The 15316-nt window shown below is 41.1% G+C and overlaps 1 protein-coding gene across 2 annotated transcripts in view; it reads left to right on the top strand.

The window, feature by feature from the left end:
- LOC101601485 (ankyrin repeat domain-containing protein 26) overlaps positions 1–15316 on the top strand; it is a 94165-nt gene that overhangs the window by 73174 nt on the left and 5675 nt on the right. Inside the window, exons 28-31 of one of the 2 annotated variants that reach the window (XM_045137294.1) lie at positions 472–601; positions 7143–7433; positions 8261–8475; positions 10972–11200. In XM_045137294.1, coding sequence (XP_044993229.1) covers positions 472–601; positions 7143–7433; positions 8261–8475; positions 10972–11200 — 865 coding nt within the window. The remainder of the gene's footprint in view (positions 1–471; positions 602–7142; positions 7434–8260; positions 8476–10971; positions 11201–15316) is intronic. The other variant, XM_045137295.1, reaches the window with a different exon arrangement.

Here is a 15316-nt window from a genome sequence, read left to right as displayed (position 1 = left end):
TTTTTGAGCTTCTTTTCTTTCCTTCTTGTAAACAATGGTCAGAAGGGATCAAAGTGTATTTTTTGTATCTGCTTAATGTGTTCATATATGTTTCTCTTCATTCTTCCCTTTGGTTATTACTGATCTCTAGGTTATAGCTAATATGTAAGAGAAGTATTTTCTGTAACATAAGAATATATTATATACTTTAAATACTTTATGTGCATAGAATATGTTAATGGATATTAATTGTAAGTATTCTATATATGGTTACAGTGTTAATTCTTTATCCTTACATTTATTTATTCCATATATAAATGGCAGATTTACCTAAGATTGTAATTTCATTAGAATACTTTCAAATGTTAGATTGAAACAAATGAGGGAGGATCATCATTTAAATTTTTTTCTTTTATATGATAACAGTGTATTTATAAACAGTTATTAATATTTACTCTTTAAAAGCTTCACTTAATATGTACATTTTTACAGATTTAAGAAGCTCTTAAAAACGGCAGAAAAGAAGTTAAATGAATATGAAAGCAGAGAGCTTAGTTTCCGTCAAGATATTAAAACCAGTCAATTGGAAATGGATATTCCAATTAATGTGCTAATAAACAAGGTAATTTTAATCAAATCTGGGACCAAAATTCACTTGATTTTGGGTACTGTAAGTCTATGAATGCATTAAGCCATGAATTTGTAAAAATTTTATAGACTTGGTATCAGTAAAAATTATGCTTTTTTTTTTTTTTCCTATTAAGAGGCCATACTGGGGCTTTTCTCTTGTCTTGAATTCTGGCTGTAATTTAGCATTACATGATCCCAAATCACAAGTACCAAATCCTGTTTTTGTTCTTTCTTTTTTTTTTTTTTTTGTAGCAGCTTTGTTGAAACATAATTAATATACCATTTAATTCATTGGATGTCTTTTTACTATATTCACAGAATTAAACAGCCACCACAATTTTAGAATATTTCTATCACTTTACAAAGGAACCCTGTACCTTTCTCAACAGCCTACTTTGTCTCTGCATTTATCTATTCTGGACGTTTCCTGGGCGTGGAGCCCACGATGTGTGGCCTGGCCTTTTTCACTCAACCTTGCACTGTCACGGCTCATGTCTGGTGTAGGAAGGGTCAGCATTGGGTGTCCTGGTGCTGGACACTGTCCTGTGGGGTGAGCATGCATCTTGTCCACCCGCCATCACCTGGCGGGCTTTGGGTGGCTTCCACTCTGGTAATTACTAGCAACCCTGTGCCAGCCCAGCTGTTGGCTCGCACGCCCTCACGCCTTCATTTCTCTCGGCTCAGTGCTCGTATCTGCAGAGGCGCGTGGAAGCCAGAGCTATCAGTATTTCCGAAGTGGCTACTTCCCATTGGAATCCAGCAACGCCCTGTGAGGGGTCTACTTCTCCACATCCCGGCGATACTTGATCATAATGGTGTGACTGGCATTTGGTTGTGGTTTTCGTTGTGTTCCCTGTGATTATTTGTGTATCTGGAGAAGTGTCTCTTTAAGGGCTTTATTTCAAATTGTGTTTATGGTTTTTTTAATTTTTTTTTTAGTATAAGAGTCCTTTATATATTGTAGATACAGCATGTATCTTATTAAATACATGACTTTCAAATATTTCTTGCTACTCAGCTTGCTGAGGGTGTCTTTTCAACACAACCATATTTAATTTTGATAAAGTCTACCCTACTTAATAATTTTGTTTGTTTGTTTGTTTTTGGTTTTTCGAGGTAGGTTCTCACCCTAGTCCAGGCTGACCTGGAATTCACTCTGTCGTCTCAGGGTGGCCTTGAACTCACGGCAATCCTCCTACCTCTGCCTCCCGAGTGCTGGGATTAAAGGCATGCGCCACCACGCCCATTGTCCTACTTGATAATTTTTTTTAATTTTTATTAACATTTTCCATGATTATAAAATATATCCCATGGTAATTCCCTCCCTCCCCACCCCCACACTTTCCTGTTTGAAATTCCATTCTCCATCATATTACCTCCCCATTACAATCATTGTAATTACATATATACAATATCAGCCTATTAAGTATCCTCCTCCCTTCCTTTCTCCACCCTTTCTACTTGATAATATTTTAATTGCCATATCTTTTTGTTGTTGTTTGTTTTGTTTTGTTTTTGAGGCAGGGTCTTGCTTTAGCCCAGGCTGACCTACAATTCATCCTAGTCTCAGATTGGCCTGGAGCTCACAGCAGTCCTCCTACCTTTGCCTCCCGAGTGCTGGCATTGAAGGCGTATGCCACCCTCAGCCTTTCCAAAAAAAGTGTCAAATCTAATCACAAAGACTTAGATTTGGGCTGGGGAGAGAGTATAGCTTGTAAAGTGAATGGTGTGTGTATTTGTTATTTTGTCATTACTGTGACCAAAGGTCTGTGACAGGAAGCAGTTTGAAGGAAGGAAAAGCTCATTTTCTGGTTTACAGTTCAAGATCGTAGTCTCCCATGGCAGGAGGGACGCAGTGGCCGGAGCTTGAATTAGGTCCACAGGAGCAAATGGTGATGTAGGCTGCCGCTCAGCTCGCCTTCTCGTGTTTACTCAGTCGAGGACCGCTGCCCAAGGACTGGTGCCACCCACACTCAGGATGGGTCCTCCCACCTCAGCTAACTTCAGCTAGACTGTCCTTCAGGTCATCCCCTTGAAATCTTTTTTCATGGTGATGCTAAATCCTGTCAAGTTGACCATAAGAGAGTTAACCGTCAAACCACACAAGCATGAATTCACTCTGGAACCCACATTAAACAGCTGTGTGTGCCTCCTTTTGTAAGCCCAGTGCTAAGGGAGCAGAGAGGTGGATCCCTGGGTGTCGCTGGCCAGCCAGTCTAGCCTCCTTAGTGAGTTACAGCTGAGTGAGGTAATGATAATGATAGGCTTCTTGAGGAACCACGCCAGAGGTGGTCCTCTGGCCTACACATACATGCATACATACGTGTATGTACATGTGTACCAACACACACACACACAAAACCTACTTTTTTTCCTAAGAGTTTTCTAGCTTCTTATATTTAGCTGTTTTTACCTGTGGTATTGGGTGGGTGTCCAACTTTAGTTGTAACTCTTTTATGTATTTGAGAGAGAGAATGAGGCAGATAGAGAGAATGGGTGTTTTGCTGATGGCCAGATTATTCCCTGTTGACTCCTTGACATGATATAAAATCAGTCTAGTACAAATAAGAGTCCATTCTTTTTCGTTCGTTCTTTTTTAATTTAAAAATGTTAGTTTTGGAATTAACTGCTGAGGACCCCTCCTGTTTTACACACTTTGCCTTCTTTCCTTCTCCTAAGCGCCGTATTACAGGAGCTCTGCCTTCTCCTGGGTTACAGCCCAATCAAAGGCCAAGAATGACTCTGCAGTGTTCAAAAACACCCCAAACACCTATCTCCTTTCTGGTGCATTGCCCAGGATTCTGGGTGGGTGCGCGGAGCAGTGTTCCATTTTCCCGCTTTAACCGTGCCTCGCCTGCCCTCCACCTTTCTGCCTTTCTCAGCCACCAGCAGGGGTCGTCTGCTCTGTCTCCTCGTGTTCCCTTTTCTTCTTGGCACCCCTTTTTGTTTGGGAACTGAGCATATTTAAAACCAGATAAGTGGCAGATTTCTGTGGGAGATGTTTATTAAACCTTCTTTTTTTCTCTTTCTGTCCACTTGTAAGGCAGAAGCAGGATGTGTGTGGTGTACTCTGTAGAATATGGACTGAGTTTGGGCCTTGGTTAGGAAAATAAAAAACAGGGTGTATGTAGGCTGGAGAGATGGCTTAGTGGTTAAGGTGCTTGCCTGTGAAGCCTAAAGACCCAGGTTTGAGTACCCAGTACCCACATAAGCCAAGTGCACAAGTTGGTGCAAGCGTCCAGAGTTTGTTTGCAGTGGTTGGAGGCCCTGGCATGCACACACAAACATACATATATATAATTATTGGTACTGGAGAGATAGCTTAGCAGTTAAGGTCCTTGCCTGAACAACCAAAGGACCTAGATTCAATTCCCCAGGATACATGTAAGCCAGATGTACAAGGTGGCACATGCGTCTGGAGTTCATTTGCAGCAGCTAGAAGCCCTAGCATGCCTATTCTCTCTCCCTCCTTCTCTATGTGCCTCTCTCTCTCTCTCAAATAAATAAATTAAAAATGTATTATATGTATAAAATACATATAATTTATTTTTCCCTCAATGCCCACCATAAGTCTGTTCATATGATATCAGGCTCTGGCTTGAAATATAAGATCTTTCCATCTTATTAGACCCTAGATTGTCATTATTGGAGTAATCAAACACAGTTTCTCTTCTTACAAAGTCTTCAAAACTAGAGACAAGTTATCTACCATCCACCTCATAATCATGCCAGATTGCCAAAACCAAGGGGAAACTGTTCTGTGGCTTCCTCTTCTTTGATTAAAATTTAGTTCCAGGGCTGGAGAGATGGCTCAGCCATTACGGCACTTGCTTGCAAAGCCTGATGACCTGGATTCCCAGTACCCACATAAAGCCTGACGCACAAAATGGCATATGTGTCTGGAGTTTACAGCGGCTGAAGGCCCTGGCATACCCTTTCCCTTTCTTTTTCTCTCCTCTGTCTCTGCTTGCAAATAAGTAAATAAAATATTTTAAGGAATAAAAAGAATTAGTCCTGATCTCTGACTCTCCTCTGCCCCTGAGCTATGTGTTTTGTGCTTTTCAAAAGAAATGGCCTATCTGCCCTGCGTCCTGTCATTAGTCTGCTTTGTTCTCCCAGAGCCTCTGAGGCTCAAGGCCCCTCGCTCGCTCTCTTTCCAGTTTTACTGTCTGGGTCTGTCTCTTTTAATCTAGTCTTGCAAACAATGTTTTTGTTTCTGCATTTCTTTTTAGAACTTTGAGTTTTCTATAAACTTGATTGGGATTCACATCATTAGTAGATTCTTTTTAAATTTTGTTTTGTTTTGATTTTTGTTTGTTTTTCTCAGGCTGGCTTCAAACTCACAGTGGCAGTCCTCCTACCTCTGCCTCCTGAGTGCTAGGATTAAAGGTGTGTGCCACCACGCCTGGCTCTAAAATTTATTTTTATTTATTTGTGAGAGACAGAGAGAAAAGGGGGCAGATAGAGTAAGAGAGAATGGGCGCGCCCGGGCCTCCAGCCACTGCAAACAAACTCCAGACGCGTGCACCACCCTATGCATCTGGCTTATGTGGGTCCTGAGGAATCAAACCTGGGCCCTTTGGCTTTGTAGGCAAGCACCTTAATCACTAAGCCATCCCTCCAGCCCACTAGAGACCATTTTAACCAATCTTTTTTAGGAGGCAAGCCCATTAGATTGTTTACTTATGAGAGAGAATTGATGCCCCGGGGCCTCCAGCCACTATGACCAAATTCCAGACATGTGCGCCACCTTGTGCACATGTGCGCCACCTTGTGCACATGTGCGACCTTGCACACACGTCACCTTGTGTTTCTGGCTTATGTGGGATCTGGGGAGTTGAACCTGGATCCTTAAATCTCATAATGCCTTAACCACTAAGCTATCTCTCCAGCCCTCACAATCTTTTGAGATAAGCTTTCAGACAGTACCCTTGAGAATTTTGTGCCCTTAAGGATCTTAAGTAGAGCTGGGTGTGGTGGCACACACCTTTAATCCCAGCACTCAAGAGGCAGAGGAAGGAGGATCACTGTGAGTTCGAAGCCAGCCTGAGACTACATAGTGAGTTCCAGGTCAGACTGGGCTAGAGCAAGACCCTACCTCAAAAAAAAAAAAAAAAAAAAAAAAAAAAAGTCTTAAAAAATATGAGGCGCCACCTTAAGTCATTTGGAAGTGTTAGTAACTGGTTTTACAGTCATGTTGTTTGCCTCATAATTTGACCAGGTAAGTGCCTGGATTTGATCTTCCCTTAGGTGACACTGATTTTAGCATTATGGCAATTTGGCATGTGGACTGGCTGCAATTAAGAGAAAGGCGTTGAGCCTCGTTTTAGTCCCTGTATGTCTGGAGGTCTTTCTTCAGTGTAGCTCATGTCAGTGTTACTTCCAGCCACTCTGCAACAGCAATTCTCCAAGGATTCAGAATCATTTATTGCTGTCAGGTTTTTTCAGGGGCACAGTGGCTGTTGATTCAGGTGTCCCCATAAATTTACGTGGTCAGATGCTTGGTCCTCAGCTGGTGGCAGTGCGGGAACTGGATCCTCTGGGGGCCAGTGAGTGGGGATGGGCTCATGGCTGTATAGACAGATTTCTTCTTCACAGAGTTTGGCAGGCACGCCTGTTGATGTTGGCCAGGAGGTTGTGTCAACACACTCGTGTCACGTGTCCCCTGCCATCGTGGAGCTCCCCCTTGAGTCTGTCAGCCAAAATAAGCCCTTTCCTCCCATAAACTATTTAAGGTCTGGTACTTGCTGCCAGCAACAAGAAGTTAATTACAGGACTGGAGAGATGGCTTAGCGGTTAAGCGCTTGCCTGTGAAGCCTAAGGACCCCAGTTCGAGGCTCGGTTCCCCAGGTCCCACGTTAACCAGATGCACAAGGGGGCGCACGCGTCTGGAGTTCGTTTGCAGAGGCTGGAAGCCCTGGCGCGCCCATTCTCTCTCTCTCCCTCTATCTGTCCTTCTCTCTGTGTCTGTCACTCTCAAATAAATAAATAAAAAATTTAAAAAAAAAAAAAGAAGTTAATTACAACAGGCCCCAAGCTTCCCCTGGTAGGCCTTTAGGCTCTTTCCTAGGTCCTTTCTGCTGCACTCGCTAACTAGTCTAAAAGAAAAGATGCAGTGTCTGTCTCTCTCTCTCACTCTCATTCTGCATCTTTCCCTGTGTAAAATAAATAAGTAAAAATTAAATATTTAGAAAAAATTATGGGAAGTTAAGATGGAGGAAGGAATAACTTTCTACTGGACTTTCTACTAGGTGTTGACTTAAGGAGTCATTTTGAAAACAAAATATAAAACAATCGTGTAAAAACAAATCTAAAATTAGTGCTAAGGTTTTGTGACTAAATAATCATTGTAAAGAATTTTTTGTGACTCTTGGCCATAAAGTATTGATTTTCTGAGTAATTGAGGGGCCACACATTCTAAGAAACCAGTGCAGATTGCATTTTATTATAACTGACCTTTCCTAATTAGCTCAATACTGCACTGGTCTTGGCCATCTTTCTTTGCTAGCAATGACATTGTTCTCTTCATGCAGGTTGATGACCTCACAGCAAAACTAGAAACCACATCTTCAAAATATCTCCATCTGGATAAAAGAAATCAGCTTCTTCAACAGGAATTGCTGTCTATGAAAACTGTACAAAAGAAATGTGAAAAACTAGAGAAGAATAAAAAGAAATTGGAACAAGAAGTGGTAAACCTCAAAAGCCACATAGAAGAAAATATGATAGAATACGGACAAGTAGAACACTATAAACGGGAAGTTGAAGAAAGAGCAAAACAAGATCTAGTGGAAAAGCTAAAGCAAGTCAATCTCTTTCTACAGGTTAATTTATTTGTAATTCACTTTAGTGCATCTCAATGCTAATGACACTTAGGGTACACTCCTGTATATTTCTCCTGTACAGTTTCTTCCATAGATTTTAGAGGAAAGGTGGCATCAGTTTCTAAGTATTTGTGTTCATTATTATTATAATTCAATTGATCTTTTAAAATAGAGAATCATGGGGACTGGGAAAATGGCATAGCGGTTACAGGATTGGCCTGTGAAGCCTAAGGACCCAGGTTCGATACCCCAGGACCCACGTAAGCCAGATGCACAAGAGGGCACGTGTGTCTGGAGTTCGTATGTAGTGGCTAGAGTGCCCATTCTCTCTTTCTCTCTGTCTCTTTCTCATAAAGAAATAGATATTTTTTTGAAAAATAGAGAATCATGTGACTTGAACTTTTAAGCTAGTTAGCATAAAATAAGATTATTAAAAGGAAAAGAAGCATTGTGATTTAGAAAACACACCATATTCTTGAGTTGTTATTAAGCTATACCATTCAGTTTTTAAGTTTTTGAACAGATTTTGTTGTTGGAATACATTACTGGGGTTACAGTTCATGGTAGTGTTCATCCAGTATGTATCAGGCCCTGGGTTTGATTCTCAGGACTGAAAATAAGTAAATACAGAAGAAAAAGATTATTTTTAAATTCATAATTAATATAAATTCATAATTAATATAGTTGATAAACATTCCATGTTACAACATCAGCATCTATTTTCACATAAAATTGGTCTGTGAACTAAAAAAAAAAGCTAAAGGCAACAAATATGCAGTTATTTGTGTAACAATTTTTTAAGAGTATATCTTTTTAATTTTCTTCAGACACAAGCAACATCTCAAGAAAGCTTAGAACAGTTAAGAGAGAATAACAATGCTTCAATAAGAAACCAGATGGAACTAAGAATTAAAGACCTGGAATCTGAACTCGCTAAAATGAAAGCTCAAGAAGATTTTCATAAATTCGAACTAGAAAAGTATAAGCAACTCCATGTAGAAGAATTCAGAATAAGGAAGTCACTGTCAAGTAAACTAAACAAGTAAGTTATAACATAGAATCATAGAAAATAAGCTCACTAATTTGTCTACAGCATAATTTTTAATGAGGTTTATGAGATGAATAGGATATGAAAGCTAACTAAGGCAATATAATTTTAGAAAATATATGTTAGCAAGTAAACTTTAAAACATTAGTGCAGGGTAATTGTATATATTTTTTGTTCTCATATAGTTAAACTTCTATAATGACAGTTGTACTATTTTAGAATTGCTTGTCTGAATTCCCTCACATAGAAATATTAATAAGTTGAACTGTTAGGGAGGGGAATGGGAGGAGATTACAACTCAGTCTTCAGGGAGTCCTCTAATAATTATATTTGACCTGATAGTGATCTTTGGAATTACCACTGGAGATTACTGGAGGCAAACTGTAATTCACAGTTTTTCTAATTTAAATAAAGGTATACTTGTGATATAGGGAAATGTTAACACAAGACTAAAGGAAAGTGTAATTTTCAACATGTTTAAAAAGAGCTCCTTGGTCAATGTGTAGGGGGTTGTGAAAGGTTAAAGGACAGGCCCTGCGTCTGATGCCTCGGTAATGATATGAGTTCACTGCCTTCGAGCTGCTTCGGTTTGTTTTTTCAGTTTACCAGCTTACCTATTTTATTTTCCAAGAAAGATTATTATTCTGAATTACTTTTTGGTGTCAAATGCTTAATTTCTCCTACTAGACAGAGCAAAACTTTTTTATTTTTATTTATTTATTTCTAATTTAAAAAAAAATTTTTAAGGCAGGATCTTTTTCTAGCCCAGGCTGACCTGGAATTCACTCTGTAATCTCAAGGTGGCCTCAAACCCATGGTAATCCCCCTCCCAAGTGCTGGGGCTAAAGGCGTGTCCCACCACGCCCAGCTAAAAATGCTTTTGAAGCATGGTTTTTAATCCCAAAACTGGCTTGCTAAATTCAAGTCTTTCCAAATATTCCTTTTGTTTTTTAAATGACATGTATTCAAGGAGCAAAACATAATGCTTTTGTGTATTTATTCATGTTAAAGCAGTGTCTCTAGTGAGACATGTTATGCATCCATCATGCTACACATAAGCACAAGTGTTTCCAACGATGTCCTCGGATCACAAGCAGAGCCTTCCCAGAAGGAAGGCGGCAGTGTATTTGTTAGTCTGCACATATTGACAACCATTTTTAAAAAATATTGTTATTTAGTCATTTATTTGAGAGAGAGTGGAAAATGGCATGTAAGGGACACAGCAGACCTGGTGAAACATCCTCCTGAGCAGCCCTTGCCTTATGCACACGCAGTGGAGGCCACCACCCAAGGTGATCTTCCTGACAGATACAGGAGAAGTTTTAGCCTTAAGGCAAAATGCAGGTGTTTTCTGTTGTCTAAGAAATGGGATGACCCCTGACCTTCCTGCACCTCTCTGTTTCTGAATACCTTTGTGATACATCGCATAGAATGTTTCTTGCCTCGGTTCCACCTAACTTTGTGTTTTGACTTCCTTCCTGTTTTTACAATGAACATCTTGGTTTTTTTCCAGTAAAAGCTGACACTCCCAGCAGCTCAAGGCTGCACCCTGAAATCCTGACCTGTGGGATGCAGACCTGGTGTACCAGTTTCTTTTTTCTTTTTCTTTTCTATCTTTTTTCTAAACTTCTTTTTATATTTTATTTATTTATTTGAGAGAAAGAGAGAGAAGGGAAGAATGGGTGTGCCAGCCACTGCAAATGAACTCCAGATGCATGCATCCCCTTGTGCATCCGGCTTACGTGAGTCCTGGAAAATCAAACCAGTTGCACGCAAACACCTTTACCACTAAGCCATCTCTCCAGCCCCATAAAACTTTGCCTCACATGAGTCAGTGGTCTCATGAATCAGTGGTCTCACTTTTGTGACACTGGATCCCATAACAAGAGAGAGATGGGCGGCATGCTTTGCGAGCCTTCAACTCGGGCCCCTTAACAACTGTTGTTATCCCTCCCACTTTGTTTGAGTTGCCTGTCAGTCAGGACTCCTCCTATATGTACTTCTGGAGAATAATTTTAAACCTGTGATTTCTGGTGGGTGCTCTCTAACTTATTTTCTGTGTTAAGACAGTGTTTGGGAAATTTCATTCACTCATATGGAACTTTTTATTTATTTATTTATTTTTTTAGAAAGTTTTTATTTATTTTTTTTTTAATTTTTTTTATTTATTTATTTGAGAGCAACAGACACAGAGAGAAAGACAGATAGGGGGAGAGAGAGAGAATGGGCGCACCAGGGCTTCCAGCCTCTGCAAACGAACTCCAGACGCGTGCGCCCCCTTGTGCATCTGGCTAACGTGGGACCTGGGGAACCGAGCCTCGAACCAGGGTCCTTAGGCTTCACAGGCAAGCACTTAACCGCTAAGCCATCTCTCCAGCCTACATATGGAACTTTTTAAATGCATATAATATAGAAATTATTTAGGGAAATTATAATATATATAATCTGATAATACAGACACTGAGTATTTTCCTTTTGTAATCTTCCCAGGACTAGTGAGAAGCTAGAGGAGACCAGTGCCAAACTCCTCCTAGAGGAGCAGCAGAACAGATCTCTCCTCAGCACTCTGAGTACAAGGCCTGTGGTCGAATGCCCTTGTATTGGAAATCTTCATAATGGTTTGGTATACAAGGGAAGTTTTATTCCAAGAGAAAACTTGGTGGTTCCTACCTCAAACCTACAGCCATCAAATAAAAGAATAGAGAACTACCTGACCCAGGTTAGTCATATCATCTAGTTGGTTTGGATTTCAGATTTCTGATATAATACTTATTGCTGGTCTATACTGAGCTACTTCAGTGACTTAACGCATCATAACAGTACAGTAATCAGTGTTAGTAAAGAAAACAAAATTTACTAATTTTGAAATACCTGGAGCTCTCATTTTTAATAGGTAACTCATTTGTTTTGTTTAATAAAGTTTACTAAACCAGTTCATTGTAAGTTTCTTGTAAACACTCTGCTCAAAGCAGATTTGCGAAATGAAAATGGCCACCTGTAACTCAAGGTGTGCTTGGAGGTGCTGCGGCACACCTGCTAAGTGACTTCCCGCACTGCCATGTTTCCCACTCCTAGCCACAGGTGAGCCGTGAGATCTAAACATTTAACCATACGAGGTTATTTATTACTGAAAGGAATCTGTGGTAATTGCTTTTCATTAATTAAATGTGTAATGTTTTAATTTTAGTTTTACATTAAAATGTTTCTCCACTTTCCTGTGGTGTGTGTTATGATGCGTGTACATGCGTGAGTACAGGTGCACATCCTGTGGTGTGTGTTACGATGTGTGTATATGTGCTTGTATATGTGTATATTACTGTTTTGTTCATGATATCTTTAATTTCAGTTTTTATAAAATGTGTTTATTGCTCTACTATGTTTAATGCTATTATAATAGTTTTTTAATCTAGACTGAGTTAACTTATGTCTCTATCTTGGCTTCACTTGAATGACTAATGGCTAAGGTGGCAGTGATGTCAAAGAGTCTTTGTCTAGGGCCTAGAGAGATGGTTTAGTGATTAAGGCATTTACCTACAATGCCAAAGGACCTCAGTTCAATTCCCCAGGACCCATGTAAGCCAGATGCACAAGGTGGCACATTTGTCTGGAGTTCATTTGCAATGGCTGGAGTCCCTGGCATGCCCCCCCACCCCCGCTCTCTCTCTGCCTCTTTAAAGAAAAAAAAAAAGAGCCTTTGTCTAACAGCTCCTAACAAATCAGCCCTCGTCTTCCCCTTCAGAATCCCATGTACAGCTCCATATCCCCTCCCACCACGTGGTTTCACTCCTAGCAAGAACCCATTTCTGACGATCTGAAAGTGATCTCAGCAGTGGCAGACTGGATCACTGTAACTGATAATTCATCGCCTCTCAGGTAAACCTTCTCACCTCTCAAAAGGAAACTAATGAGAACATAAAGGGAAATGAAGGCTCTTTATCATTTTTGCCTACATTTAAATTATAATTGAAATTAAGCCCAAGTCTTTGTTTGCCCCAATATATGATGAGAAATTGGTAAAAAAATATGCAAGGTAGCTAGAGAAAGAAGAGTTCTGTTTTGCATATGTAGATGTGTGTAGTGTGTGTGCATGTGTATTCATACGTGTGTAGGCGTACTTTGCATGAGTGCACATGTATGTGTATGTAGTGTGGAGGGTTGACATCGGTTGTCTTCCTCAGTCACTCTGGTTTTTATGAGAGTTTGAGAGACGGGAGCGCCAGGGCCTTAGCCACTGCAAGCGAACTCCAGATGCATGCACCGCCTCGTGCACGTGTGTCACCTTGTGTATCTGGCTTACGTGGGTTCTGGAGAGTCAATCTGGGTCCTTGGTCTTCACAGGCAAGAGCCTTAACCGCAAAGCCATCTCTCCAGCCCCTCAGTTACTCTTCCGGTTTTTCAAGGTAGAGTCTCACTCTGGCCCAGGCTGACCTGGAGTTCACTGTGGTCTCAGGGTGGCCTCGAACTCATGATGATCCCCCCCCTCTGCCTCCTGAGTGCTGGGATTAAAGGCGTGCGCCACCACTCCCGGCCTCCCTCAGTTACTCTTGATTGAGTGAAGTAGAGTCTCTGACTGAGCGGGCTCCCGCTCACCCACTCAGCTAGTCCACTGAGTCAGTTTGCCTTGTGGATCCCTTTCCTCCACCTCCTGAGGGCTGGGATTACAGGTGACCACCATGCCCGTCTAGCAGCCAGTTTGCCTTGTGGATCCCTTTCCTCCACCTCCTGAGGGCTGGGATTACAGGTGACCACCATGCCCGTCTAGCATCTGTGTGAGTGCTGGGTATCCAAACTCTGTCCTCATGCTTGAAAGGCAAGCATTTATCCACTAGGCCATTCTACCCTGCTTCCAGAAACAAGTTCTTGTAAAATTTTTGTGTGTGTGCTATGATGTGTGTGTGAGCACAGGTGCACACCCCATGGTGCATGTTATGTGTGTATATGATACATGTGCATGTGTGTCTGTGAATACAGGTGCACACCCCGTGGCGCGTGTTGTTATGCATGTGCGTGTGTGTGTGCAGGTGCACACCCCGTGGCGCGTGTTGTTATGCATGTATGTGTGTGTGTGCAGGTGCACACCCCGTGGCGCGTGTTGTTATGCATGTACATGTGTGAGCACAGGTGCACACCCCACTGTGCATGTTTGGAGCTCAAGGACAAGCTGAGATCTCGGTCCTTACCTCCACCTCTTTGAAAAGCAGGGCCTCTCGTGTTTCACCGCCTCATTCACCAGCCTAGTTGGTCCACAAGCTTCCAGAAGGTTTCCCGTCTCTGCTTCCCATCTCGGCTTAGGCATGCTGGGATTATAGATTTGGTTTTGTCTTAAGGAAGAATTTTCTTAATTTCAGTTTGGGTCACCTAAAATTTTTCTGTTAAGATTTTCTGTTATGTGGTTTAGATTTTTTGTACTGTATAAATTGAGGGTACTTAACATAGGAATAATATTTGAATTGCTTTATTTTTAATTACAACTTTACACTTGGAGTTTATTAGAGAGTTATGTTTTTATATCTCATGTGAAAGCACTATTGAGCTACATGATAATGTTTTACAAGCACATGGTCTTTGTGCTACATTTTAAACCTGAAATGAAATCCTGAAATATAGAAACCCAGCCTTGGGCTGGAGAGATGGCTTAGCGGTTAAGCGCTTGCCTGTGAACCCTAAGGACCCCAGTTCGAGGCTCGGATCCCCAGGTCCCACGTTAGCCAGATGCACAAGGGGGCGCACGCGTCTGGAGTTCGTTTGCAGAGGCTGGAAGCCCTGGCGCGCCCATTCTCTCTCTCTCCCTCTATCTGTCTTTCTCTCTGTGTCTGTCACTCTCAAATAAATAAATAAAAAATTTAAAAAAAATTTAAAAAAAAAAAAAAAGAAACCCAGCCTTAGGAATAAAACTGACAGTCTGTTCTTGACCTCACCCAAGCTATAATTATCTCTGAGCCTTGGTTGTGCCTTTTGTAGGAATTAGGGATTATTTTTTCCAACTTTCATGCCTTTCTCAATTAAAAAAAGTATTCATTTATAAAGATAGACTAGGCAGACGAAGGCCCTTTACCTCTGCAAACAAGCTCCAGATGCATGGCCCCCTTGTGCCTCTGGCTTTATGTGAGTGCTGGGGAAGTAAGTCCAGCTTTGCAAGCAAGCATCTTTAACTGCTGAGCCATGTCCTTAGCCCTATTTTCCTATATTTTTGATAAACTGAAAAATATGAATGAAGTTGCAGACATGCTCCCCTTATGAAGGCTAGCTTAAAATTTCTCTACCATCTGAAATAATACTCAACTAAAAATAATAACTAAAAGGAAGGAAGAGTTATTAAGTATTTTCCTTCATAAAGAGCTAATATAGATTTCAAGTTAATGTTAAACATCAAACGAAGACTAACAACTTTGGAAATTTTTCTCTTCTGGCAACATTGAGGAGGGTCTCGGGAGTTTGTTTTGTGACAGGATCTCTCTGCAGTGCAGGCTGTGCCTCCGCTTTCTAGGGCACTGCGCTCACAGATGTGTGCCACCATGCCTGGCTTGCAGTCTTACTTCCCCTCGCTGTTCTCTGTGCTCTTCAAACGCCCTTGAGCCTTTGTCTAACAGACTAGGACGATGCTTAGTGTCACCAAAACATTTTTCCCATCTTTCCTTTCATAACTCGTACCAAGCATCATATTAAGCCGTGTTCCTAAAGGCCAGGTCTGCATTTCTATTAAGGGAAATATAAGGAAGCTGTGTGGCAATGGAAAAATAGGGGATTTATAAGCAGTCATTTAATATTTGTCAGCGTGAATACACATGGCGGCCCCCAAATGCCCGCAGCCATAGACAGTTTGCAGTGACCACCC

This window comes from Jaculus jaculus, chromosome 18 (genome assembly GCF_020740685.1).
Source record: "Jaculus jaculus isolate mJacJac1 chromosome 18, mJacJac1.mat.Y.cur, whole genome shotgun sequence".
NCBI lineage: Eukaryota > Metazoa > Chordata > Mammalia > Rodentia > Dipodidae > Jaculus > Jaculus jaculus.
This window is presented reverse-complemented; position numbering and strand designations above follow the sequence as displayed.